The sequence below is a fragment of the Delphinus delphis genome, chromosome 10, assembly GCF_949987515.2.
Source record: "Delphinus delphis chromosome 10, mDelDel1.2, whole genome shotgun sequence".
Classification (NCBI taxonomy): domain Eukaryota; kingdom Metazoa; phylum Chordata; class Mammalia; order Artiodactyla; family Delphinidae; genus Delphinus; species Delphinus delphis.
This window is the reverse complement of record NC_082692.2, coordinates 103,829,514-103,855,643: the sequence shown is the minus strand read 5'-3', so window position 1 is coordinate 103,855,643 and position 26,130 is coordinate 103,829,514. Positions and strand designations below refer to the sequence as shown.

The following is a 26,130-nucleotide window of genomic DNA, read 5'->3' as shown; positions in this document are numbered from 1 at the left end:
AGACTGTGGGTTCTTCTCTGATTTCCTAACACCTTTTTGGGGTGTCCGATCTCCCAGCCATTCTTCCAGTGTCACCTGTCACTCTTCGTTCTCTATTCCAGCTTCAACGTTCTCACACAACTTTCCCACCCCAGGCTCCTCACATTCAGCCATTTACTCCTCAAGTTTTACTGAACACCTACTAAACACGAGGCACTACACCAGGTGCCGGGGAATTCCTGCGACTGAGACCGTCTTTGACCTCGTGTTCCGATGGGGGAGCCAGTCAGATAATCCCGAAAGCAGTGATAAACTGCGGCTGAGCTGGTGCCTGGAGGAACTCTGAAGCCCTTCTGTGCTCATGTGATGAGGGGGTCTTTCCTAGCGGGGCTGTGGTTAGGAAAAGCTTCCCGTAAGATGTGACCTTGAAGTAAGAGCCTCCTGAAGTACGGGTGGGTTTCCCGGAGCAAGACCTTGACAGCACGTGGAGAGTTGCTGAGCCAGTGAGTGAAGTTACCCGCCTGGCCACCTTCCCCTTATCCCGGCAGCCTTGAGGGTGCTCACAACCACGGGACCTTTGCAAAGCCCTGTGGGGCCGGGAGGGGTCGCAGCCCGGGAGCGCCCTCCCCACCCCACCCGGCGGGACTTTGCGCCCGCCCCGGCCCCTCCCCTCCCGGGCTCTGGCCTTGGCCGGAGCTCCGGGACTGGCAGGGGCCGGCCCCACCTCCCCACCGCCCAGGCCGGGCCAGCGCCAGCGCTGTTCCCTGCCCGGACCCGGACTCAGAGGTCCGCTCTGGCCAGCGACGCCTGCGCTCCTCCCGTGCGTGGTGAGTCCCGGTCCCCGGCGCCCCAGGGAGGGAGGCCGCCCCCGCTCGCGACTCCGGGAGCTCCGGGGGCTCCGGGGGCTCTAGGCTCAGGCACCCCGGCGGAGGCGCCTGGGGGCGCGCAAGCCTGGCCGGGGACGCGAGTCAGGGTTCCCCTGGGGGCAGCCGAGACTCCAGCCTGGCGGGGGGTCCCCTGGCTACAGGACCGCGGTGCGGGGCAGGGCCTGTGGAGGATCGCGCAGCGGTGGCGTGGGGGAGGGCGGGGCGGCCTGGGTGGGCGTTATCGGCCCCACTTACAGAAAAGGAAACTGAGGCCGGAGAGGGAAAGAGACGAACCGAAGGTGACTAGATGGTCCTGCCCCGCTGCGCCGCCTGCCCCCCCTCCAAGACCCTCACCCCATTTTCGGGATGGGGAATGGTCCCCCCTGATTGGCCAGATCTGGGGGCCGGGAACGAGGATCTCTTGTGATTGGAGAGCTCCAGCCCTCCCCCCGCCCCCGCCCGCGCCGCCGTCCTTCTTGCGCCGGGGGAGGGGGCGGGGGTTGGGGACCTGGGACCCCAGAGCCCCAGCCCCGCCCCACGACCTGGTTTGGGGGTTGCACGAGCTCCGTGTACTCAGAGCCCGGGCCCTTGGCGCATCTGTCCAGGCCCCTCACCTGCCACCTGCCCAGGGGAGGCGGAATCTCCCTCAGGTACCGGAGTCGGAATTCAGTGTGCTCAGAGCAGGGGACCACCCCCCCGCCCCCCCGGGCAGGGTCTGGCCGCTGGGCTGGGGCGGGGGGCCTGGGGAGCCCGACGGTCCCTCTAGTGCCACCTCAGCCCCACAGCGGCCCCGGGAGGAGGGCACCGAGGGCGCCAACCGGGCGGGAGGCCCTCGTGGGCTCTGCGCCTCCCCCATCTGACTTAACGGGCGCCAAAGCCCAAGGTGGGCTGTCCCTGCCCAGGGCTCCTGCCCCGCCCGCTCCACAGGTGTCTTCCCTGACCCTGCCTCCCTGCTTCCAAAGGGATCTTCTTTGTCCCCTTTATTTTTCCACAAGTAATATACGCTCAATAAAAAAATAAAAATTCAAAAAAAACATTCTGGAAAGAAAAAGAGAATTACCATCATCAAAAGACTTCCAAACCCCAAAACCCTAGCTGGTGACTTTTAATATTTCTGTGTGAGTCCTTCCAGGCGTTTTCTCTGCCAGTACACACGTGCACGTACATACATACCACACACACATACACCCCCACCCCACACACCACACACATACCATACACACCACACATACCATACACACCATACACACACACGCCACACACACATACACACCACCCTCACACACACACCACACACACCACACACACACCCCACACACACACCACACACATACCATACACACCATACACACACACACGCCACACACACGCCACACACACATACACACCACCCTCACACACACACCACACACACCACACACACACACCACACACATACCATACACACCACACATACCATACACACCATACACACGCCACACACACATACACACCATCCTCACACACATATCACACACACCACACACACACACCACACACACATACCACACACACACACAGGACCACCATCCTCATTCATGTGACAGTGTCTTTTGCAGACTTTTTAATCTTGATGACGTCCAGCTTATTTTTTCTTTCTTGAATCGTGCCTTTGGTGTTGTATCTAAAAGGTCACCGGATACTCAGTCATCTAGGTTTTCTCCTGTGCTGTCTTCTAGGAATTTTATACTTTTGCATCTTACATTTACATCTATGATGCATTCTGAGTTAATTTTTGTGAAGTGTGTAAGATGTGTGTCTAGATTCATCTCTTGCCTGTGGACGTCCATTTTTTCCAGCGTCATTTGCTGAAAAGACCATCTTTGCTCCATTGTGTTGCCTTTACTCCTCTGTCAAACAATAAAGATCTTAGAAGGTGAAGAGAACATCTCTAGGAACTTGGAGGAAGCAAAGATTTCTGTACCAGAATAGAAAGCCCACTAAGCATAAAGGGAGACTTTGATGCAGCGTACTATATAGAGTTTAAGAAATTGTGTTCATCAAAAGGCACCACAGAGTGAAGAGTCCAGCCGCAGAACTGGAGAAGGTGTTTCTCATAAATATATCTGACAAGGGACTCATAGTCTAGATTATTTAAAAACAAAATGAAACAATACCAAGCAAACAAAAACCTCCTACAAAATCAGTCAGGAAAAGATCACCCAGTGGAAAAAACAGACAAGAAGAAATCCAAGTGGCTGATAAACGTGGGAAAAGGTGCTCACCTTCAGCAGCCACCAGGGAATCGCCAGTGAAGCCCCAGCAGCATGGCTCCAGTCCCTGTCAGCAGGAGAGTAAAATGAACAGACAGGAGGCTGCAACGCAGAGCACATGGAAATTGGTAAAACCGCTTTGGAAAACTGGCAGAGGCTGGTAAGGCTGAACATTTTCACACCTGGGACCCAGGAATTCCGCTCCCAGGTACACACCCAACGGAAGTGTATTCTTGTACACAGTGTGAGCCATGTGCCAGAATCTGTGTCACATCCGTCTTGGTAATAGCCTCAAGCTGGAAACTACCCAGATGTCCACCCACAGTAGGATGGATACGTGACCGTATTTATTTACGCTCACAGGGGAACACTGTGGAGCAATGAGAATGGACACAGCACAGCTACGTGGACAGCGCTGAGGGGAAACAACGCACAGAACATCGCGCAGTGTGATTCCATTTATGTAAATGGAGTCCACCCTGTCCTGCCTCTCTGTTATCTAAATGGGCTTCTGGAGTGTTTCTTTATCTGAGCGCTGATTATACTGGTGGGTTCAGTTTGTGAAAATTCATTGAGCTACATACTTACAGTCTGTACACTTTTCTGTATGTCCGAAACATGTAGTACTTCAATAAAATTTTCTCTAAAAATGTATATTTTTGTAGATAGATAATTTAAAGAAACGTATCAAGTAGATAATAGGTTTTACGGATATGAGCATGGTGAATGAATGAGCAAACTTTGGTCCAGCCGCGCGTCTTCCCATGCAGCCCAGTGGCCCCTGTCGCACCTCCCACCCCACCTTCCGTCCTCGGCCCGTCCGCTGGGCATCTGTCTCTATGCAGCCAAAGTCCAGGCCCATTGCTGCTTCCTGCCCAGGGAGAGCCTGGCAGCATTTGAGGAGCATCTTTCTCATGAACAAGTGAGGAAACTGAAGCTGATGTGACTTGACCGAGGTCACAGGACTGGTTAGTTACAGAAACATGCTCAGATACGCCTGGGAAGACACCACACGCAGCGCCCCATGCCGTGTTGGAGGCTCCAGGGAGGAGTCCCTGAGGCTCACGCTGCGGTATCTACAGGCCCACCGTTCAGGACCTCTTCCTTCGTTCCTCGTGCGGCCGCCTCCCCACAGTGGCCGGCGGCCCAGGGAGCCCAGCGCTGGGCCGAGGGGTTGGGGCGGGGGCGGCTGGGCTGCCCCCTTGGCCCAGCGAGCCCTGTCTGACGCCAAGGCCTTATTCCTTTCCCAGGTCCTCCCGCCCCGGCCCCGCTGCCATGAAGATCGCAGTGATCGGACAGAGCCTGTTCGGCCAGGAAGTTTACTGCCACCTGAGGGAGGAGGGTCACGAGGTCGTGGGCGTGTTCACTGTGCCGGACAAGGATGGGAAGGCGGACCCCCTAGGTGAGTGGGTGGCCCAGGAGCACGGAGAGGCGGTGCCCCGTGGGCGGTGGTGGGAGCAGAGCCTGCGGGGTCTTGTGTGGGGCTGTGGGCTTCCCCAGACAGAAGCGGCCACTCGTGGTCCGCCCCGGATCCTGCTCAGGTGCCAGCTGGCCGCTGGGCTTTTCTGGAACCAAGTGGACTGCAGGGTGGGGCCTGTGTCCTGGAGAAGCCGTGGAGAAGCCTGGCCTGCTCCCAGGACCCTTCAGTCTGACCACTCTGGGCTCCCCCCGACCGCAGCACCCATGCTCTGAAAAGGCCCCCAGGCAGGAGTCACTGCAGCCAGTGTTCTCAGACGTGAGCGTGCCCTGCACCGCGTCTCGGGGGGCACCTGTTGAGCGGAGTGCTGACGCCCCGACGCTGCCTCCGGCGGACCCCCTGGAGTTTCTGCTCAGAGGGACGGAAGGGACTTGGGAGTCACATTTCTAACAAGTTCCCGAGGGCATCTCAGCAGCGCAGCAGGAAGCAGGGCCCTCAGCTCGATGAACAGACCTCCAGGCCCCTCCCGGGTCCTTCTCAGGCCTGATGCGTTCAGAATATGGGTCCGGACGAGGAAAGGGGCCTCGCGGGGCTGCCGGGCCCCAGGGCTTTGTGCATTAGGAATAGAGAGTCTCCCCAGATGGAGAGCGCAGGCTGCCCCCATGCCAGCCAGACCTCGGCTCCAGATCTGAGCCCACCACAACCCATAGCACAGCCTGAGTCCTGCCCGTAGCCACTCAGGGACCCCCGGCAGCAGCTCTGAGCCTGGCTGGGGCTCCTTCTTGACCCGACCTCAGATGTCCAGCAGATGTCCCTGGTCACGGTGGGGACAACTTTGGCAAGCATGGTCTGGTCTGCTCACGTTCACCCACGTCCCTGACCCCAGGGCACAGAGGCAGAGGGACCGACAGTGGGTCAGGTCAGCCAGGGCCACACACCAGGTACACACACCAGGGTGTGTACCAGAGAACCCAGGGCTGGGAAGTGCTGGACAGGGGCTGAGGGGCAGGCAGAGGGGAGCTCGGAGGAAGCGGCTAGTGACTGCAGGGGCAGCGGGGCAGGCAGAGGCAGGAAGCCGCATTCTAGAACTTGGGGACTTGCGGACTGCACATCCGACCCGCGGGGAGGGCGCCCTGCTCCGGGCAGCTAAAGAGGCCAGGGGTCAGGCAGGCGCCTGGGAGAGGGAGGCGGTCAGCAGAGGTCAGTCCTGGCGCAGCAGCTCCTGAGACCTGGGCCTTGGCCGGCGCCGTCCCCTCTGGGCTGTCCAGAGCAGCCCGGCTGGGCAGCGGGGGAAGTTGGGGGGACAGGCTTGGGGAGGGGGTGCGGGAGCCACCCTGCGGCGCAGGCAGAGGTGCCGAGTCGGAGTGGGTGCAGCAGTGGGGAGCAGTTTCTCACCCGCTGTCCCGCAGGCCTGAAGGCTGACAAGGATGGAGTTCCAGTGTTCAAGTTTCCCCGCTGGCGGGCAAGGGGACAGGCTCTGCCCAACGTGGTGGCGACGTACCAGGCCCTGGGAGCCGAGCTCAACGTGCTGCCCTTCTGCAGCCAGTTCATCCCCATGGAGATCATCAGCGCCCCCCGCCACGGCTCCATCATCTACCACCCGAGTCTGCTCCCCCGGCACCGGGGGGCGTCGGCCATCAACTGGTGAGACAGGGCGCAGACACCCCACCTGCCTGAGGCGTCCCCGTCCCTCAGCCCGGAGCTCTTCTCTGCGCCTGAGGAGCAGGTGGCACGCGGTGCCTGTGCGCGCTGCTGGACGGCGTCCACGCGGTAGATCACAGCACGATCCCTGAGGAAGAACTGGGGTCAGGCAGCGCCGTGCGCCCTGCATTCTCACAGTGAACCGCAAAGTGTTCCCGTCCTGCAGCGGGGTTGCCGGGGCAGAGTGGGCTGAGGGGCTCCCTCCAGCTACCGGTGCTCTCAGCAGCCCCCCGCTTGGAAAGAGATAGAGATGGAGGAAAGAATCACCTGAACAAGCTAGTCTGAGATGAGAGGTGATGTACGTATCTGGAGGGTGGAGCCGTTCAGAGGAGCAGTCAGGAAGGGGAGACATCTGAGCTGGAGAAGAGAGCGGGTTTGTAGTCAGACTGGTCTGATTAGGATTCAGGCTCCCTGACCTCCAGTCACGTCTCCTCACTTCTCTGGGCCTTAGTCTGCTTATCTGTGAAAGGGGCGTACGACGCTGTTACACCAGTGGGGAGGATGAAGCTACACGAGGCGTTAAGGCTTGTAGCGCAACACCTGGCACGCAGTCGGCATCAGCAAACACCATCTTCCGTCTTCAGTCCTCCCCTGGGGAGATGGGGGTGTGCTGCAGGGCGGCGGCGGTCACAGGGGCAGCCCCCAGGGCCTCCTTCTCCTCCTTCCTTCGGACTCAGGTTCCACTCCTCTGCTCCCTAGGACCCTCATCCATGGAGACAAGAAGGGCGGCTTTACCATCTTTTGGGCAGACGATGGTCTGGACACCGGGGACCTTCTGCTCCAGAAAGAGTGTGAGATCCTCCCGGACGACACCGTGAGCACGCTGTACAGCCGCTTCCTCTTCCCCGAAGGCGTTAAAGGGATGGTAAGGCTGCCCCCAGGGCCTCCCCTGCTGGCACCCCCACCCCACCGCCACCCCACCCCGCCCAGCTCCAGCCTGCTGCCCTGAGCTGGCCAGGATTCTGGAGGGGGAGAACGCTCATTTCAGGGTTTCAGAGGCAGGATTAGGACATATAATGTTGTATAGGCGGGACTCTTGCTTACAACTGTCAGAACAACTCAACAAGCTTTAGCCAGAAAGGGACATTTTTGATAGAAGACTCCAGGCAGGATGCCGTCAAGCCTGGCTGAATCCAGAGGCTTTATCTGTCACGGGATTCTATCTTTCTATTTCTTCACCCTGATTCTGCTTTCCTCTGTTTGATTAGCTTCATCCTCAGGTTGCCCTTAAATGGGAGGAAAAGTAGTCACCGGTGGCTCAAGTTTTACACCTCTTGATTCTAGGGGAAGAGAAACCCTCTTTCCCCTAGAATTTATGAATAAAAAATCAGAGGAGACTCTGATTGGCCAATTCAGGTCACGTGATGACCCCGAGCCAATCACTGGCCGGCATGGGGGAGCACTCTGATTGGCAGCCTCTGTCACATGTTCCGGTCTTGAGGGCTTCTGGCCAAGGCTGGCCCAGGTGTGGTCACTGCACTGAATTCGCGCAGGAGGAGGAGGGCCGACCCAAAGGCTGATGTCAGAGCTGGTTGTGCAGGCCCCGTAGAGGTAGTGTGTCCAGCAGGGGAGGCCGGCCAGGACAGGAGTCAGATGGGGACATCTCCATAGCACAGCAGTGGCTGTGCCCCCAGCCCTGGGCCCCATTATGCGGCCTTGGATCCACCTGTTCACAGGAGTGAGCAGGGAGACCTGCTGCAGGTTTGACGTGAGAGGCAGGAAGGGGTCATCTTGTTCATCCTACAGAAAACAACCAAGAGCATCCTTCAGGGCAGCGTCCAGGGGGCAGCCGCTAGTCACTGGTGGTTATTAAATTAATTTAAATGACTTGTAGTTAAAGATCAAGGTCATCAGCCTCACTGGCTACGTTTCAGGTCCCCAGAAACCACACGGGGCTGATGTGGAACACGTCCGTTACCAGGGAAGTTCCCCCTGGGCAGTCCTGCCTTAGACACTTCTGAGTTCTCCCGGCTTCTCAGCCTCGGGTCTCCGGGGGCTCCCACCACCACCTTCCCTCCCTCCGGGCCCAGCGCCTTGGCTCTCCTCCCCGACCTCCCTGACTTCTTCTCCACAACCTTCCTCTTTCCTGGAGCAGAGAAACTGCTTCCTGCTGAACTTATTAGGGACCTCCAAACCCATCACGCAGTCCAGGAGCCATTCTGCCTAAGAGACAGGGAAGGTTTTAGACAGAAACGTGGACGTTGGTGTGTGTTACACCGTAGAGGGCTTTAGCTTACGTGATCTTCTAGGGCCTTGTGTGGGAGAGAGGGCGGGGTCTTGCAGTCATTGATCAGACTGGAAGTAGATTGGAGCTAATTTTACCTGTCCCTACAGCACCCGTTCCGTGGGTGCCCGTCACGTGCCCACGTGGTGGCAGGTGGGTCTGTTCAGTGAGTGGCCTGGTCCAGACTCAGTGTGAACCCAGGGTCTGAGAGTTGGGGGGCCCTAATGTTGGGGACACCAACCAACCCTTGTCTTCCCAGGTTCAGGCCGTGAAGCTGATCGCTGAGGGCAGAGCCCCCAGGCTCCCTCAGCCTGAGGACGGCGCCACCTACGAGGGGATTCAGAAGAAGGAAACAGCCCAGGTGAGTGCCAGGGCCCTGCCCACCCAAAGCCTGCCTGTACCCGGGCCGGGGAAAATGGGCAGCCAGGACATACCTGTTAAAGGCCAGAAGAAAGAGCAGCCCCAGTGCAGGAAGCACGCGCTAGGCTCGAGTGGCACCTGGACAGGCAGGGAACAGGGTCTGTTTGGGTGCTTCCTGGTTCCTCCTTAGGAAGAGGCAAGCGGGCCCTCAGGGAGAAGAACTGGTGGGGGGGGGATGTAAAAATCAGCCGAGCTGCTGGCTCCTCATATCTGAGATGAGACACCAGAGGGAATTCGTTCCTCGGGACTGTCGCAGGTCGGGAGCCCAGGTGGGCCCCTGGGCTGGAGCTGTGCTCAGGGCTCACGGGGTGCTCTGTCGGGATCTGTGTGAGCCCTGTAAGTGAGGGGAGGCCGCCGGGGGGGAGGGATGGGATGGGACAGACCTGCACTTTGTGTAGGGCCTTGGCCATCTTGAGCACAGAACATTATCTCCCCCAGGCCATCCTGGAGTTCACATCCCGTGAAAGACTGAGGGTCCACGCGCACCCAGATCCGGGTTGCCAGGGGGAGGCCCAGCCCAGCTCTGGGCCTCCGACTGGAGTCGAGAGGAAGCCAGACTTCCCAGCCCGTGCCCAGGGCTCCACCCAGTGTCAGGGTCATCAGGGCAGGAGGGGAGTCCAGAGGTGTTGCCCAGATGGTCAGGGAGAGAGGAGAGACCGCTGAGCACACACGTCCTGCCCCGCAGATCAATTGGGATCAGCCAGCAGAGGCCATTCATAACTGGATCCGCGGGAACGACAAGGTGCCGGGCGCCTGGACGGAGGCCTGTGGGCAGGTGTGTCCCTGCGTGGCCGGGACGGGCTGTGCTCCGTGTGTGTCCCCTGACTGCACAGCTATCAGAATGTGGCTGAACTAAGCGGTACAAAGCCATTGCCCAGACCCCCAGCCCCAGCCAGGTGCCCCCGGCCCCCTCGGCCTCTCCCTCGGGACCCGCGGCTGAAGGAGAGGGGCTGGCGCAGAGCGAGGCCGCCAGGCGCAGCGGCAGCTCTGGGGTCGAGCTGTGCTGGTTGTTCGACTCTCAGCCCCGGGCTGTCAGAAGTCCCGAAATAGCAGAAGTAAAACCGATGAATCGGCGAAGTACTGCTAAGTAAGTTTATTGTGCACACACGGAAAAGACAGTTCCGGGACCGGGAGCCCTCAGACCACACGCGGTCTGTTGATGAGCCGTGAATTGAGGAGGCAGTGACTGGTTATAACAAGAATTTCCTCAAATGATAGGGATTTGGCTAACGGTTACTTCATATCCATTTTGAGGAACAGTGCAAATTTTGCTTACGATTTCCAGAGACACAAGCAAGACGTGACTGAGGTCAAGTTGGTCTTGACCAACTTGCAAAATAAGCTAAATTAAGCTCTGCTCCTGTGACTGAAGTGGTTTTATCTGCTCAGGAACTCTTCAAGGCTGCATTTGTGTTTGATTTGAGCAGCTCTCAGAGACCCCGGGCCCAGCCCTGACTTGTCTTTGCCCCGGGGGTGGGGCCCTTTGGCCGAGCACCGTCGAGGGCAGCCCTGTCCTCCACGGAGCCCCCGGCTGTCCCAACCCCTGCTCGCAGGCTGGCTGCCAGACCGTCCGGGGTCTCTGCTGCCTGTGCCGCCGCCAGACCCTCTGCACGGTAGCCAGGGCTTGGTGGTGTCCCCAGGCAGCACCCTCACTTGGCGATGCTGCAGCAGACCTCCTGCCGGTGTCTGTCCCCCTGGGTCGGAGGTCACGGGCCAGTGTCCGGTGACGTAGTGCCCCTCCGAGGCCTCAGTGCCTTCTCCAGGTCTCGTCTGTGCCCCCATTTGTGCCCTGACCCTCACCCCCACCCCATGATTTCCCAGCCCCCCCAGCCCCTCCTGGCCCCCCACAGTGGGCCTCTTTCATCCAGCACCTTCTGCTTTTCCTGTCCTCAACAGAAGCTGACGTTTTTCAGCTCGACGCTGAGCACTGAAGGCCTGGTGCCCGAGGGAGAAACTTTGCCCATCCCAGGAGCCCATCGGCCAGGGGTGGTCACCGGAGCGGGACTCATCCTCTTCGGGAATGACGACCGAATGGTAACGTTGCTGCTGTGGGTCCCCTGTCCGTACTGTAGTCTGAAGGCCACACACGCCTGTCCAGGGGCTCGGGCCCCACAGGGAGGCTCCAGGCTTTTCTGGAGGAAACGGGAAAAGGAGACGATAGGCTCCAGGAGGGAAGACCCTCGACTGCTGGATCGGCCTGCTTCTTCCCTGTCCCGGGAAGGCTGACCCTGGGCTCTTCCTGCCCAGGTGCCCCCACCCAAGCTGGGTGCCCTGGGCGGGTGTCAGAGTTGGGGAGGCCCTCTCCGGGGAGCCCGGACCTGGAGTCCGGGTGCCCAGGGCACGGTCATTGGACCTCTGTGCCTCAGTTTCCTTCTCTTTGAACAAGGAAGCCACACCGGGCACATAACATGCTCTGACTCACCTTAGAGAAGTGCAGCTCAGAGTGACAGCTACGATTTATGCAACTAAATATTTATAGCATCCCTGCATGCCAGGCACTGTTCAAAAACAGCTGGATGGTTTAATTTAGTTTTCCTGACAACCGTATGAGACATGTATCAGTACTATACCCTTTTACCGAGCAGAAAACTGAAGCAAAGAGGTTAAATCACCTGCCCATCTTCACCCAGGCTAGCCTGTGGCAGAGCTGGGAGTCCAGCCCTAGCTCTGGCTCTGAGGCCCACCGCTCAGCCGTGATACTCTGCCTTAGTGTTCACCCCACGCAGCGGTGGGCAGATCTGGGCCTTAAGGTACCAGGGGCAGAGAAGAAGCAGGACAGGCAGGGGTCTCTGAGCACTTTGGGGAATTTCAGCAAACACCGGGATGCTGAACGCTTGGTAGCGGTGGCACGCACAGGCCAGGCGGGTGTAGGGCAGCTTTCGTCGGCCTGGCGTGAGCTCACGCTGGGTGCCCACCCCCCTGGCCCGAGGCTGCCTGCAATCTGCAGTGACTGGGTGTTTGAGGTATTCGTGGTTGATGCCTTCAGACGCTACGTATCTGTCTCCGATCATGTTCCCAAAGCAGATCTGAAACGAGTTCTAGCGCTTGTGAGTTATCGAGGGAAGCGGCTAGGGCAGAGGAAAACACTCAGCAAAGATACAGGTTCTGGAGCCGTACAGCCTCCTTCTGCCCCCCGGGCAGGCTCTGCGCTGTGAATTGCTTCTGCCGACTACGCCCCCGCATCCTCACGGCACTCAGGCCTGGGTTTCCACCCGCACTGGGGAAGGGTGAGGGGCAGCGAGGCGTAGCCCCTGGGCTTCTCTGCATGACCATGACCGTGCTTACCCACCAACAGCGGTCAGTGAGTGGTGCACGTGTAGACCGCTAGCGGCAGGCGGAGGAAGTAGGGGGTTGGGCTAAGTCCTCCGTGAATCGTGAGGCCGGCAAAGTAAAGGAGCAGCCTTCGCGGAGACCCTTGATTGAGCGTCTTTCAGGAACTTCCAGCTGGGGCCTGGCTAGGCTTTAGCTCCAGGAAGCTCCAGAGCATCTTGGGAAGACAGCAGGGGTGGGCAGTCAGCTGGGAGCCCGGCTGTGGTTCCGTCCGGTGTGCGCAGAAGGTGCCGTTTTCATAGACCACTGTTACCCGACAGACGCAGTCTCTGCCGTGAGCTCACCTGCTTCTCTGCCCCGAGGGGCACCTGCTGACCTGTGCCAGGTTTCTAGGGAGTTTCTGGAAGCTGGGCTCTTGGGTGGTTAGTTGTTTTCTCCATTGAGTTTCAAGGTAGTGCTTGAATTACTTTAGTCTAACGAGTAGGCATCAGTTTTACAGGGTAACCCAGCCATAACTGGTTTTTGAGCTTGAGAGCACGGTGGGGTGGACGGCAGGGAAGGAGCTCGAGTGGGTCCCTATGGCAGCAGCCTCCTCGCCGGATCTGGGCTCCCGGGCCTGCCTCCGGGGAGGATGGAGACGAGCGTGTGCCCACGGCTCGGGCAGCCTCGGGTCCCGACAGCCTTCCTTTGGCAGCTGCTGGTGAAGAGCATCCAGCTGGAGGACGGCAAGATGATCCCAGCCTCGCAGCTCTTCAGGGGGGCAGACAGCACTGGCCTCGAGCTGACGGAGGAGGACCTGGTCACCGCGGAGGCTGTGCGGGTAAGAGACGCCCGCGGGGCCACCGTCTGGTGGGGCAGGTCGTGCACAGCAGGTGCGTTTCGCAAATCACACCCCCTGGGGTTGGGCTGTGCACACCCTCTAAGGACGTATGTCCTGGCCCCGGGCGCAGTGTTGGTCCTGCCCTGTCACGGGGCTTCCTGATGCCCCCTGCCCCTCCTTCCTGTGCCACGGGGACCTAGGATTCGGCTGCTGGGTCCGACTCCTCTGGGGACACACTGTCAACAGTGGGCAAATAGAATAGCTGAAGGACCCAGTTGTCCTGCCGTAGGGCATGTGCGCTGGAACCTTCCGGAAAGGCCTCCCGAGAGGAAGACCCCCACGTGGTCACCAGCACAGGTGTCACAGTCGGCCGCCCTGGAATCCGGGCCACCCCTCCTGTGTGCCGCTGGACACCACTGCCCTCTCGGAGGCCCGGTGTCCCCCCCACCTGGAGTCCAGGCATCGGCCGCTTCCCAGAACCGCCCTCCTGCTCTCTGCTCCACCCCCCTTTCCCTGGAAGGCGTGGTTTGGAGGGTGTTTAGCTGTGTTGCTCAGAGGGCGCTGGATGGATTTTCAGCTGTTCAGTCATTCGGTCGTGGGTTCGCTTATTTGAGATACGCGTCCAGACACTAGGGGTGTGATGGTCCGCAGTGTCTCTGCTGTCACGCGTGTCCCTTCTCACAGGAAAGAGAGCTGGCGAATGACCAGGCTAGGGATAAAATAATTTCCAACGGGAGATGTGCTCAGAGGGCAGTAACGGTGACGGGAACGAGGTGCCTGGAGGCCGGGGATCCTGCAGAAGGGAGTTCGGGGAAGGCCACCCTGGGTAGGGACGTGGTTTGCGCTGAGACCCAAGTGCAGAGGGACGGCAGGCACAGCAAATGCTGAGAGCCGGGGAGCCACGGAGGGCCAGGCGGCGGCCGCGGGGCCACTGCGTGCTCGTGACCAGTGCAGACGCAGGACCCAGCAAGGGGGGACGGGGGAGCCTGCCGCTCCGGGGGGCACCGAGCACCTCCTCAGGTGGAGGCTGAACATTCTGAATGTCTATTAAAAAAAAAAAAGCCCGGGCTTCCCTGGTGGCGCAGTGGTTGAGAGTCCGCCTGCCGATGCAGGGGACACGGGTTCGTGCCCCGGTCTGGGAAGATCCCACATGCCGCGGAGCGGCTGGGCCCGTGGGCCATGGCCGCTGAGCCTGCGCATCCGGAGGCTGTGCTCCGCAACGGGAGAGGCCACAACAGTGAGAGGCCCGCGTACCACAAAAAAAATAAAAAAGAAAGAAATCGAGTAAAAAAAAAAGCCTGTTCATTCAAAAAGTATTCTTGGAGCAATTGCTCTGGCCCTGGGCCTGAGCCTGCCCTGGGGTTACGGGGCCAGCTGGACAGACTGCCTTTTGGAGCTGGTGGCCGAGTGGTACCGGGATGGCTGAGGCTGGTGGCAGAAGAGGTAACAGCTCAGTGGCACCTGTTAGGACCTCAGTACCGCTGGCCGTGAGCCCAACAGTCATGAGAAAAGCAGATGCTTCTAGAGTGTCCGGGTTACTCTAAACTGAGTTCCAGACGTGCAGCAGAGGCCTCACGGGCTCTGAGGCAGCATGGGGTCCTGCACCCCGAGCTCTGCCAGCCTCATTCCAGGGATGCTCCCAGGGCTGCCCCCAGCCCCTTGCCCAGATGAGGAGACCGAGGCAGGGGAGGCTGCCTGCATCTGACGGCTTGTCAGGCGCCGAGCTGGGGTCTGGACGAGGCCACGCGGCCGCTCGGGTTCCACACACCCCAGGAGGGCCGGCGTGCAGCGCCCACACAGCGACAGTGACTGCTGGCCCCAGGCTGAGCGAGCGTTGCAGTCAGTGAAGGTTTGGGGGAAGAGGTGATTTAGCAGTTGACCTTGAAAGATGCCCAGGATTGAGTGTGAGCTGGGGGTTCAAGGAAGCCTGTCACCAGAGGGTGAGAGCCTGGGTGGAGGCCCGGGGAGAAGGGATGGCTCAGGACGGCTTCTGATGGTCTCTAGGAGGATGGGGGGCAGGAGCAAATCCAGGGCAGCCTCCTGAGAGAGGCCAGGCAGGGTCAGCCTAGGGGTCACCGGGGGCTGGTCCTGGTTGGGCCACAGCCTGGAGCCCGGCCTGAGTATGGGCCTCCCAGCGCCTGCCCTGAAACGCCCAGCTGGGAGCTGCCCAGAGAGCAGTTGTCCCGTTGTGTCCCGTCGTGACCCACAGGATGGCCCTCCTGTGCTGCCCACTCGGCTCTCACTGCCCTGTCCACGCTCGTCCACGAGGCCCGGGGCAGGAACCACTGCCCTCCACAGGCCCGGGACAGAGCGGCACAGAGCCAGCTAGCCCCTCCGTGAGGACGAGACCCAGGGCTCCCGAGCCCCCTCGGTGGCCCCATTCACTCACAGAACCACCCCCCGCTTTGCTCTCCCTTCCACGTGGCAGCACCCCCACACAGTGTCAGGCGGGGACACCCACACTGGGCAACCCTCCCAGTGGGGCTGGCGGGGGGCAGGTCTCAGGAGGAGCTCCGGCACATCTGTCCTCCCGCCCCCCCGGACCAGTGTGGGGACCCCCGCGAAGCTGCGGTCCAGGTGAGGTGGGTGTGCGGACAGCAGCCTGGGCTCCTGCTTCCCCAGGGAGGCTATCACCCCAGTACCATGAGGCACCTGGCAGCATCAGAGAGTGGAGTGGACGGGCCAGCCTGGCGCCGGGCAGTGCGCACGCACCCGGGGCTGTTCTCACCCCCGCCGCTCGCGTCCGGGCCCTGGGAGCCACGTGCTCACCACTCCTGCTTTCCAGGGTGCCTGGAAACGGATTCTCCCCAACATCGTGGAGGTGGAAGACTCCACTGACTTCTTCAAGTCGGGGGCCGCGTCGCTGGACGTCGTCAGGTAAGGCCTGGAGTGGGGATGGTGTCCCAGGTGTCTCTAGGTCAGGAGTCACCCTAAAACGGAGTGGCAGGAAACCATGCGGGTCAGGGATCCAGAAAGGACTCACGTGTGCAGGCCTCGGGCCCACCAGGAGTGGACCAGCGGGAGCTGGGACAGCTGGGCAGGCATGTCCTCCCCCAGGCTGTGTCGTGGCCCCAGAGCAGCCACTCTGGGACCTGGACGTCTAGCTGGCGGCTCCTGGCTCTGCAGACGTGAGGCCAGCAAGCAGACAGGTGCGGACCACTGCCCTGACTGGTCTCAGTGGCCACAAGCCCCCCCAGATTCAAGCGCAGGGGCGGGACTGAGACTCACCCCTCATGGGAGGAAGGTCAAACAATGTGCGGCTCTTTTATTTTTTTATTTATTTTATTTACTTTTTTAAAGTAAATTTATTTATTTATTTTTGGCCGTGTTGGGTCTTTGTTGCTGCACGCAGGCTTTCTCTAGTTGTGGCGAGTGGGGGCTGCTCTTCGTTGCGGTGCGCGGGCTTCTCATTGTCGTGGTTTCTCTTGTTGTGGAGCACGGGCTCTAGGCTTGCGGGCTTCAGTAGTTGTGGCTCACGGGCTCAGTAGTTGTGGCTCGCGAGCTCTAGAGTGCAGGCTCAGTATTTCTGGCTCACGGGCTTAGTTGCTCAGCGGCATGTGGGATCTTCCTGGACCAGGGCTCGAACCCATGTTGCCTGCATTGGCTGGCAGATTCTTAAGCAGCGCGCCACCAGGGAAGCCCTGCACGGCTCTTTTAAAACTGCCACAAGCCCAGCACCCCGGTGAAAGCCAGCATGTGTGGGGAGGGGCCAGGCAGGTAAGGCCTGGCACAGGTGGGCCCGCTGGGCTGGAGCGCGGGCAGTCAGGGAGTCATGATTGCGACTCCTTCTATTTCATTTTATTTTTTGAAACAGATAGTTGTTTACTTATTTTTTTTTAAGTCTTTATTGAATTTGTTACAATATCGCTTGTGTTTTACATTTTGGTTTTCTGGCCGCGAGGCATGTGGGATCTTAGCTCCCCAACCAGGGATCCAACCCACACCCCCTACATTTTAAGGCCAAGTCTTAACCACTGGACCGGCAGGGGAGTCCCGCAAGTCTTTTTAAATTTTAGGAATGACTTTACGTGCAGTGAGGTGCACGGATCTTGAGAGGACAGTGTGGTAGCTTTGACTTAACGTGTGTAACGCACACGTTATAGCACATGTATAATATATATATTATGTGATGTATATCGTATTTCACAAGCTACACGTTGATGAAGACATGGGCCCCAGCCTCACTCCAGGGGATCCCCCTGCCCCTCCCCAGTCGGCGGCCCCCAGGGATGATCCGTCACCACAGATCAGGTCACCCAGTCTTCAACTTCATGTGAAGTGTCCCTCTTGCACTTTAACAGTGGTATAAGCTCCAATTTGTATAAAGAGAAGGATAATTTTGCATCTGCATTCATCAGGGATATTAGCTTGTAGTTTTGTTTCTTCTGCTGTCACTGTCTGGCTCAGGTATCAGGGTAACGCTGACCTCGTAAAGTGAGTTTAGGAGTGTTTCCTCCTCTTCCGTTTTTTTGGAAGAGTTTGAGAAGGATTGGTATTAATTCTTTTTAAATGTTGGGTGGGATTCACCAGGTTTTCCCTGGTGAGGCCCACCCAAAGTCCTGGGCTTTTCTTTGTTGGGAGGTTTTCGATCACCAGTTCAGTCTCCTTAGTTGTTACTGGTCTGTTCAGATTATCTGTTTCTTTATGATTCAGTGTTGTGTTGTGTGTTTCTGCGAATGTATCCATTTCTTCTGGGTCATGCAATGTGTTGATGTGTAATTGTTCACAGGAGTCTCTTATGATGCTTTTTATCCGTGTGGTATCCGTTGTATTGTCTCTTATATCTAATTTTTTTGTTTTAGTCTTCTCTTTTTCCTTAGTCTACCTAAAGATTTGTCTCCTTTTTTTATCTTTTCAAAAAGCTGACTCTTAGTTTTGTTGATCTTTTCTATTGTTTTTTTCCCCCCCTGGTTTCTATTTTATTTATTTCCACTGTGATCTTTGCCATTTCCTTTCTTCTGTTACCTTTTGACTTAGTTTGTTCTTCTTGTTCTGATTCCTTGAGGTGTAAAATTAGGTTGTTTATTTGAGACTTTTTTTCTTAATACGGACATCGATCACCATACACTTCCCTTTAAGAACTCTTTCTCTGTGTCCCATAAGTTTTGGTATGTTGTGTTTCCTCGTTCATTTGTCTCAAGGTAGTTTTTGGTTTCCCGTTTGATTTCTTTGGCCCACTGGTTGTTCAGGCGTGTGTTGTTTAGTAGCCGCATTTTTTTGAATTTAGTTTTCCTCCAGTTTTTGATGTCTCGTTTCCACCATCGTGGATAGAAAAGATGCTTGGTATGATTTCAGTCTTCTTACATTTGTTAAGACTTGTTTCGTGACCTCACCTGTGACCTGTCCTTGAGAGGAATTGGTGCCGTGCTGCTGGGTGGAGTATCCTGTGTGTATGTGAGGTCCGTCTCACCCCCAGAGTTCAGTCCCCGTCTGCCTCTTGGTCTTCTGCTTGGATATTCTGTGCGCTATTGAAAGTGAGGTGTTGAACTCTCATGGATCTTTGCGATGCTACTTATCCCTTCAGTTATCTTAATATTTGTTTCGTACATTCAGGTGGCCCGATGTCGGGTGCGCATATGCTTATAATTGTTATATCTTCCTGGTCAATTGACCCTTTAACCATTGTACAATGTCCTTTGTTTCTTGACAGTTTTTGATTTAAAATCTATCTTGTCTAATAAGAGTATGGCTACCCCAGCTCTCTTTTGATTATTATTTGCATGGAATACCGTTACTACCCTTTTACTTTCAGCCTTTTTGCATATTTGCATCTAAGTGAATCTCTGGTGGTGTATGGGTGGATGCTGTTTCTATCCAGTCTCATAATCTATGTTTTTAAGAGGAGAGTTCAGTCCATTTCCATTTAACCAGATTACTGATAAAGGGTTTACTTCTGCTGGCTGGCTGTTTTCTGTATGTCCTTTATGCTTTTTGTTCCTCAGTGTCTCTATCACTGCCTTTTTCTGGTACTATACCACTTGGATTCCCTTTTTTTTTTTTTTTTTTTTTTGCTATTTCTTAATTACCTTGGCGATTACAGTTCACGTCTTTAACTTATAACAATGTAGTTTGAATAATACCAACTTAATTTCAATAAAATGTAGACACTCGTATCCTATATATAGGCACCCCACCCCTTTATATTGTTATTATCCTTTATACATTGTTATTGTTAATTATCCTTTATACATCTTTATACATTGAATACCCATTAATGTAGGTGTTAAATGTTTATGTATTTGCCTATTACGTAATGTAGTAAAAGGGGAGAAGCTGCGAACCATACCAAAAGTACAGCAATACTGGCATTCCTAGTTACCTACCCTTTGCTAGTGCTCTTTACTTGTCCTTATAGCTTTGAGTTACTGTTTAATGTCCTTTCACTTCAGCCTGAAAGACTCCCTTTAGGGCACATTTACTAGCAATGAACTCCCTCAGCTTCTGTTTATCTGGAAATGTCTTAATTTCTCCTTCATTCTTGAAAGATAGTTTTGATGCATATGGAACTCTTGGTTGACACTTTTTTCCTTTCAGGACTTTAAATATGCCATCCCACTGCCTTCTGGCTTTCATGGGTTTTGGGGGGGGGATCAGGTTTTAATTTTATTGAGGATCCTTTGTGTGTGATTAGCTTCTCTCTTGCTTTCCAGATTCCATCCTTGTCTTTGGGTCTCAGTGGGTTAACTGTCACGTGTCTTGGTGTGATTCTCTTTGAGTTTAGGTGTGATTCTCTTTGAGTCTATCCCGCTTGGAGTTCATTGAGCTTCTCGAACGTGTATATTCATGTGTTTCCTCAGATTTGGGAACTTCGGGGGCATTATTTCTTCAAATATTTTTTCTGTCCTGTTCTATCTCTTCTCTGGACCTGGTATGATGAGTGTGATCTGATGATGTTCCACTGGTCCCTGAGGCTCATTTTCATTTTCATTCGTATTCTTTTTTCTTTCTACTCCTCATACTGGATAATTTCAGGTTCACGACCTTTTCTTCTGCTTGTTCAGATGCGCTCTTGAAACCTCTAGTGAGTGTTTCATTTCAGTTATTGTATCTGTCAGCTTGAGAATTTGTTTGGCTTATTATTATAATTTCTGTCTCTTTCTTGATATTCTCATTTTTTTCATAATCATTTTCCTAGTTTCCTTTAAGTCATTGAACACATTTAAGATGGTTGATTTAATGTCTTTGATAATAATCCCTAGGGGTGGTTTCTTCCAAATTCTTTTTTCCTGTAAATGGGCCTGTTTCCTTGTATGTTTTGCGATGTTTTGCTCCAACTGGACATTTTGCGTGTAGTGCTGTGTCGGTTCTGAGAATCTGATTCTCTCACTCCGGGAAGGTTGTTAAATCTTGCTTGTGGAGGGTTGGAGCCGTCCATTTGTGACTTTTCCAAACTTTTCTTTGCATGGTGTGTGTACCTTGTTGTGTGTAATCATTGAAGTTTCTCCTGTTATCCCTGGGGTCGTACGCACTATGCAAAGCGTGTATGGGATTGGCCATCCTTTGGGCCAGCCCCTCAGCACTTGGAACCCACGACGCAGATGTGTGGAGGACGAGGTCCTCATTGCCCCCCAACCCCCGCCTCCAGGAGGCCACGGCAGGAGTGACCTGCTGCCACTGCTGCCTCCTGCCCTGGGGGTGGAAAGTCTGGAAGTTCCTGCCACACCCCAGCTCTTCACCACGTTCTCCCCTGGAAGCTGCAGGTGTCGCCGAGACTCGAGAATTCCAAAGCGTTTGGTTCAGACAATTCCTGCCTGTCCAATAGTTGTTGAGGTGGAGGGACGGATTTTTGGAGCTTCTTGCTCTGTCGTTTTGTGTCTAGAAAGGGGCTTTTATTCCTCTTCGGTACATACCTAAAAGCGTTGGGAAGTATATGTTTAATTTTTAGGGAACTGCCAAAGTGCTTGCAACGTGGCTTCCAAAGTACCGTTTTCCAATCCCGCCAGCAGGGGGCGGGGTTCAGGTGCTCTGCAGCCTCACCACTGGTTGGTCTGAACCAGTGGTTTTAAGTTCAGATATGCTGGTAAGTACGGAGCCCAATCTCGTTGTGGTTGGTTCGCATTTCCTGTTGACGAGTGATGTGGAGCACCTTTTCATATGCTTATTTGCCATCCATATTTCTGCCTTGGTAAAGCATCTGGTCAATCTTTTGCCTATTTTCACTTGGATTTTTTTCTTAGAATTGATTTTAAGAATTATTTACATATTCTGAAGCCAAGTCTTTGATCAGGTATGTGATTTGGAAATATTTTCTCCCAATCTGTGGCTTGTGTTTTCATTCTTTTCACACTGTCTTTCAGTGATTATTATTAATCTTCTATTAATTATTACCACGTGGATTGTCTCATTTACTCATCAGGAAATAGTAGAGGAGCCATGATTGGTCCAATTTTACAGGCAAAGGAACTAGGCTCAGAGCAATTGGTCACTTGCCCAAGGTCACAAATTCATAAGTGCTGGAGCCAGAACTTGAAACCAGAGCCTCTGAATCCACAGACTGGGCTTTTAACCCTAACTGTAGACTGACACCCACACCTCGGGAGCTGAGATGAGCCACCACCTCTGCCACTAGAACCGGGCAGGTCTGCCAGGCCTCCTCCAGGCCCTCGCTTTTCCATCTTCCCTCCAGACTGGTTGAGGAAGTGAAGGAGCTGTGTGACGGCCTGGAGTTAGAAAATGAAGACATCTACATGGCAACCACCTTCGGGGACTTCATACAGCTGTTAGTGAGAAAGATGCGAGGGGACAACAAGGAGAGCAAGTGCGTCATCGACCACGTGAGTCCTGGGCCCCCCATGCGGGCCCGGCCTGGGTGTCATCGACCACGTGAGTCCTGGGCCCACCACATGGGCCCGGCCTGCACACCCCTCAGGCACCCATACCTGTGGATCCACAGTGACACTTGGGGGAAGCCTGGATGTCCAGAAGCTTTAGTGACCCAAGCTTCCCTTGGTAATTCCAAATAGCCTAAAGATGCCAGGCGGTAGGACAAACTCAACAGAGGAAATTGTTGTCCAAGACTCAGTATAGGGGACAGGTTTGGTCCCAAGACAGGAGACAGGGTATTAAGGAGAGACTCTTACAGTGTTCTTCTCTCTCCACCCCCTTTCTCCTTTGGTGGGTTTCCTGGCGTGGCTTCCAGCCCTGCCAGCTCACCCTGGACCCCGGGTGCCTCTCACCCCTAGTCCTGGCTCCACCACCTCCCAGCAAGGGCAGCGGCTTCCTGCTGGTGTCAGCCTCTGGCTTGACTCATGGCTTCTCAGCCCTTCCATCACCTGTGCAACCAGTCAGCTGTGTGAAATTCCGTTGGTTGAAACAAAAGAGAGAGAGAGAGCGAGCGAGAAAGGGATTGGGAATGTTCTCCCAATAAGGAAAACAAATGATCCTCTACATTCAACTTGTATATATGAAGTATGAGGAAGTAACTAACTGCAAATGTAATTTTTAAAGAAACTGTGGAAAAACCATCCCTGGGGTATCTCGGTAGACTACCAACTCCTATGGGAATTAGCTTTGTGATAGTTTGTCTGGCTGGTGCTTTGGAACAAGGGCTGATGAAGAAAGTATGGGTGACCAGGGTGGACACCAGGCTGGCCTTAGGGCTGTGGACAAATGACTGCGGAAGGAGGGGCGGCATCCCAGAGGCTCCGCGTTCATCGTGGGATTGCAGGCCCGAGGGGCAGTGAGCGGGGGCCGCATCATGTCTGGGGGCCGCAAGTGCTGTCTGCCCACTGGCGCTTCCTGTGTGCGGAGGCCACGCAACCAGCCCAAGGTCAGTGGCAGAGCCGGGGCTCCAGCCAGGCAGTCCAGCTGCGGAGTCTGGCCCTCCATCTCTGCTTATCACTCAGCTGCCCACACGACCGCTCCCTGGGCAGCAGGGCTGGATCCGATAAGGAGACCGAGTAGCCCGGGCCCTTGCTTGTGTATTGGGGGGGGGGGCAAGGTGAGTGGTCCCTGTGTCTCTGGTGGGGTCGTGCCCATCAAGGATGCCCCTTCGCGAAGAATCCACACTGCAGCTCCGGCCTGTGGCCCTTCGTCCCCAGGTGGAAAAGACCGTGAACAAGCTGACCCTCCGAATGCCCCACCAGCTCTTCATCGGAGGCGCGTTTGTGGACGCCGAGGGCGCCAAGACCTATGAGACCATCAACCCGACAGACGGAAGTGTGAGTGCAGGCCCCGCACAGGCCCCCGATGCCCCCTCTCCCATCTACTCCCCCTCCCCAGTCTGGGGGCCTCTGGGTCCCGGCTGGGGGCCTCTGCTGGGGCGAGAAAACACTGCAGTCAGCCTCCAGCCCTTCCTATAGGAATGGCGTAGAGGGAGATGCGGTGGGGAGGGTGATGGGGACGCGGGAGGACTCTGGAGGGGCTGCAGCAGAGTTAAGCCCTCCCAAGGAGGAAACGGAGGCCATTCCCTCCCCTCCACACCTCAAGAACAACCCCAGCGTCGGGAGGCCCGCCTCGCATCCCGGGTTTGTCAAGACGCCCTGGCTGTAGCTGTCCTGCTCAGTGCACACGTGTGGCGCTGTCACTTTCGTGCACGCTCACACACACCTTCCTACAGACACGCACCGCAGAGGACAGGGCCTCAGAATGGTCCTCTGAGGGGAGTTTAAGAAAGTGATGGGCAGGTTGTGTGGACCCAGACAGGTGCCCTCAGGCAGGAAAGTCAGGTGCTGCCACCACAGCCTCGGGGCCAGTTTTGGGAAGGCCGGGCAGGAGGCTGTGTGGATGCCTGGCGCCGGGGCCGTGGGCAGGGAGGGCACAGCGTACCTGTGGTGACCAGCAAGGAGGCGCTGGCCTCCGCCCTCTCACCCCATCCACATGGCGGGAGGTATGGGGGCCTGTGCTGGCGGGAGGTGGGCGGCCTCGGGACATGGAATGCAGGGGCGTTGGGCCGGCTTATGTCCCTTCAGGAGTAAACCTCCCGCCTGCACCTCACTAAATCTATGGGTCTCTGCTCTCGGTTTGCAAACGCTGAGCTGACCCTCGGCCTTCTGGCTGCAGCCTGAGTCTGTCACCCTGTTTCGGATCAGTGGGAGAGTAGAGGGAAGGCCCTCGGGACGTAGGAACACGGCCCTTTCTGCAGGCCCCATCTCCCCTCGTCGTGCAGACCCTGCCCATGCCCTCCTGTCCGCCGACCTTCGCCTCCGCGGCCGCCCAGGTGGCCAGGCAGGGCTTCAGGGCTCCACTCCACCACAGGTCATCTGCCAGGTGTCCCTGGCCCAGGTCAGCGACGTGGACAAGGCCGTGGCTGCTGCGAAGGACGCCTTTGAGCACGGGCTGTGGGGGAAGATCAGCGCGCGGGACCGGGGCCGCCTCCTGTACAGGTGGGACCTCGCCCGCACCCACCTTCCTGTCCCGGGCCTTCCTCTCAGGCGGCGGCTGGCGCTCGCGTCCTCCCGTGAGGACGCGGTCCCGGAAGGGCAGTGTGACCACGGCCTGAGGCCCAGGGGAGGCTTCTCAGAGGAAGTAGCTTAAGAGGCAGGAGGGACTGTCCCAGGCGGGGGCCTGGGGGAGGTGCCCGGGTGGGGGGAACAGTGTGGGCGGAGACGAGGCACCGCCACCGCCACCGCAGGCTAATAGCTGCTCTTGGGCCGGCCCAGAGGGCACTGCTTGCTTGACGGGCGGGGCTCCCAGGAGCCAAGAGGGGGGCGCGGGGGAGCCGGGTCGGGGGGAGGGGCGGGGCTCAAGGAGCTGGGGGGCGGGGCGGCGCGGGGCGGGGCGGGGCGGGGCGGCGCCGGCCCTGCCTGGCTCCCGCTGCCAGAATCTCCTCTCTCGCGTTCCCCTTCTGCTAAACCCTCGGCCCAGTCGGAAGTCCAGGGAAGGGTTGGGACGCTCCGGCTCATGACCCTGGTGGGGTGAGGCGCGGAGGAGAGCTGCTGCCCGCCCTCCTCGAGCCAGGCGGTCCCACTGGGGAGGAGCAGGTGCCCCAGGAGGCGGGGTGGTGTTTCCAGAAGGGGGCTGCTGGCGGGTGAACCGAGCCGCGTCGGGGAGCCTGCTGAGCCGGCCTCAGGAACCCATTTTTCTCTCTGGGTCCTGCGGAGCCGGGCTGGGGCCAGGTCGCGCTGCGGTCCCCAGCTTGTCGCCGGGCGGGAGGGCCCCCGCCGTGGCCTTACTGTCCGAAGGCCTTTTGTTTCTACTCCGGAGGCCAGAAATGCCGGGGCAGCCGCCACACAGGCAGCCAGAGTGGTTTGCAAAACAGAATGGAGATGGTGGCTTTGGGGCGGGCAAGGGCGTGCCCAGCCTGCCGTATCTCAGGAGCCATCAGTTGTAGGAAGGCATTGGCTGGGGATCTGAGGCCCCAGAGATCTGGCAGAGCAGGGACCATGGTGGACTGCCCTGAGCCAGACCGCCTCCCTCCCCCGAGACCCTCTGCTGCCCTGTGGTGGCACGTGTTGCAATAGCCCACTGGCCACAAGGACCTTGGGGGAGGTGCCCTGAGCAGCTGCGTAGACAGACCCCTCAGGGCTCTACAGTTCCTGCTGACCCAGTCCCCTCCCAGTCCCCGCAGAGGGGCGAGACAGGATTTCCCTGGTCCATGGAGGGAAGTGGGACCCCCGTGGATGCATCACAGGAGCAAGACACCACGCAGTTACGGGAGAAGCTGGGCAGAAAGGTCCAGGGGGGAGTCAGAGAAAGTCACCAGACACCCCCAGGAGCCAGGGAGCCGCGTACCCAGCTGCCGGAATGCACCCTGCAGAGCGGGTGGGCATCCGTGGAAAGCTGCTGCCCTGTGCTCGCACACTTCCTTGGGTCCATGGCCCAGAGTCTGGTGGTGGCCCGGGCTGCCGTGGTCAGGGGCCGGGGAAGGGGGTCTGAGCCGCCTGGCACCTCAGCGTCTGCCCCTCCTGGTGCCCACCCCGCAGACCTTCAGGAGGCCAGCGTTGCCTGCCCGTTCTTCCCCGACCTGGTGCTGTGCGGGGACCAGGCTCTGGCAGGCAGAAGGCACCCTCACCCAAGCTGCCCCCCAGCCTCCCAAGCAGCTCAGGTGACAATTACTTAGGGACTCGTGACACAGTCACATCACACGCACATGGCATTTTGCACAGGTGTGGCGGATGGAGGGATTGGGGGTTGACCAAGGAAGAAGACGTGGCCACGAGAGCCAGCAACACACCGCAGGCTTCATCGGGCACCGCCCCACAGTGGGAGGTCCCCCGAGGCTGTAGTGGCGGAACAGGGGC

The 26,130-nt window shown here is 57.2% G+C and overlaps 1 protein-coding gene across 1 annotated transcript in view; it reads left to right on the top strand.

Moving 5' to 3' along the window:
* The first annotated feature begins 711 nt into the window (after positions 1-711).
* Positions 712-26,130, top strand: part of ALDH1L1 (aldehyde dehydrogenase 1 family member L1) — a 47,145-nt gene continuing 21,726 nt past the window's right edge. Inside the window, exons 1-12 of the mRNA XM_060023206.2 lie at positions 712-806; positions 4,348-4,499; positions 5,924-6,158; positions 6,915-7,080; positions 8,699-8,800; positions 9,545-9,634; positions 10,756-10,893; positions 12,824-12,949; positions 15,735-15,826; positions 21,576-21,723; positions 22,990-23,109; positions 24,146-24,273. Coding sequence (XP_059879189.1) covers positions 4,373-4,499; positions 5,924-6,158; positions 6,915-7,080; positions 8,699-8,800; positions 9,545-9,634; positions 10,756-10,893; positions 12,824-12,949; positions 15,735-15,826; positions 21,576-21,723; positions 22,990-23,109; positions 24,146-24,273 — 1,472 coding nt within the window. The 5' untranslated portion in view covers positions 712-806; positions 4,348-4,372. The remainder of the gene's footprint in view (positions 807-4,347; positions 4,500-5,923; positions 6,159-6,914; positions 7,081-8,698; positions 8,801-9,544; positions 9,635-10,755; positions 10,894-12,823; positions 12,950-15,734; positions 15,827-21,575; positions 21,724-22,989; positions 23,110-24,145; positions 24,274-26,130) is intronic.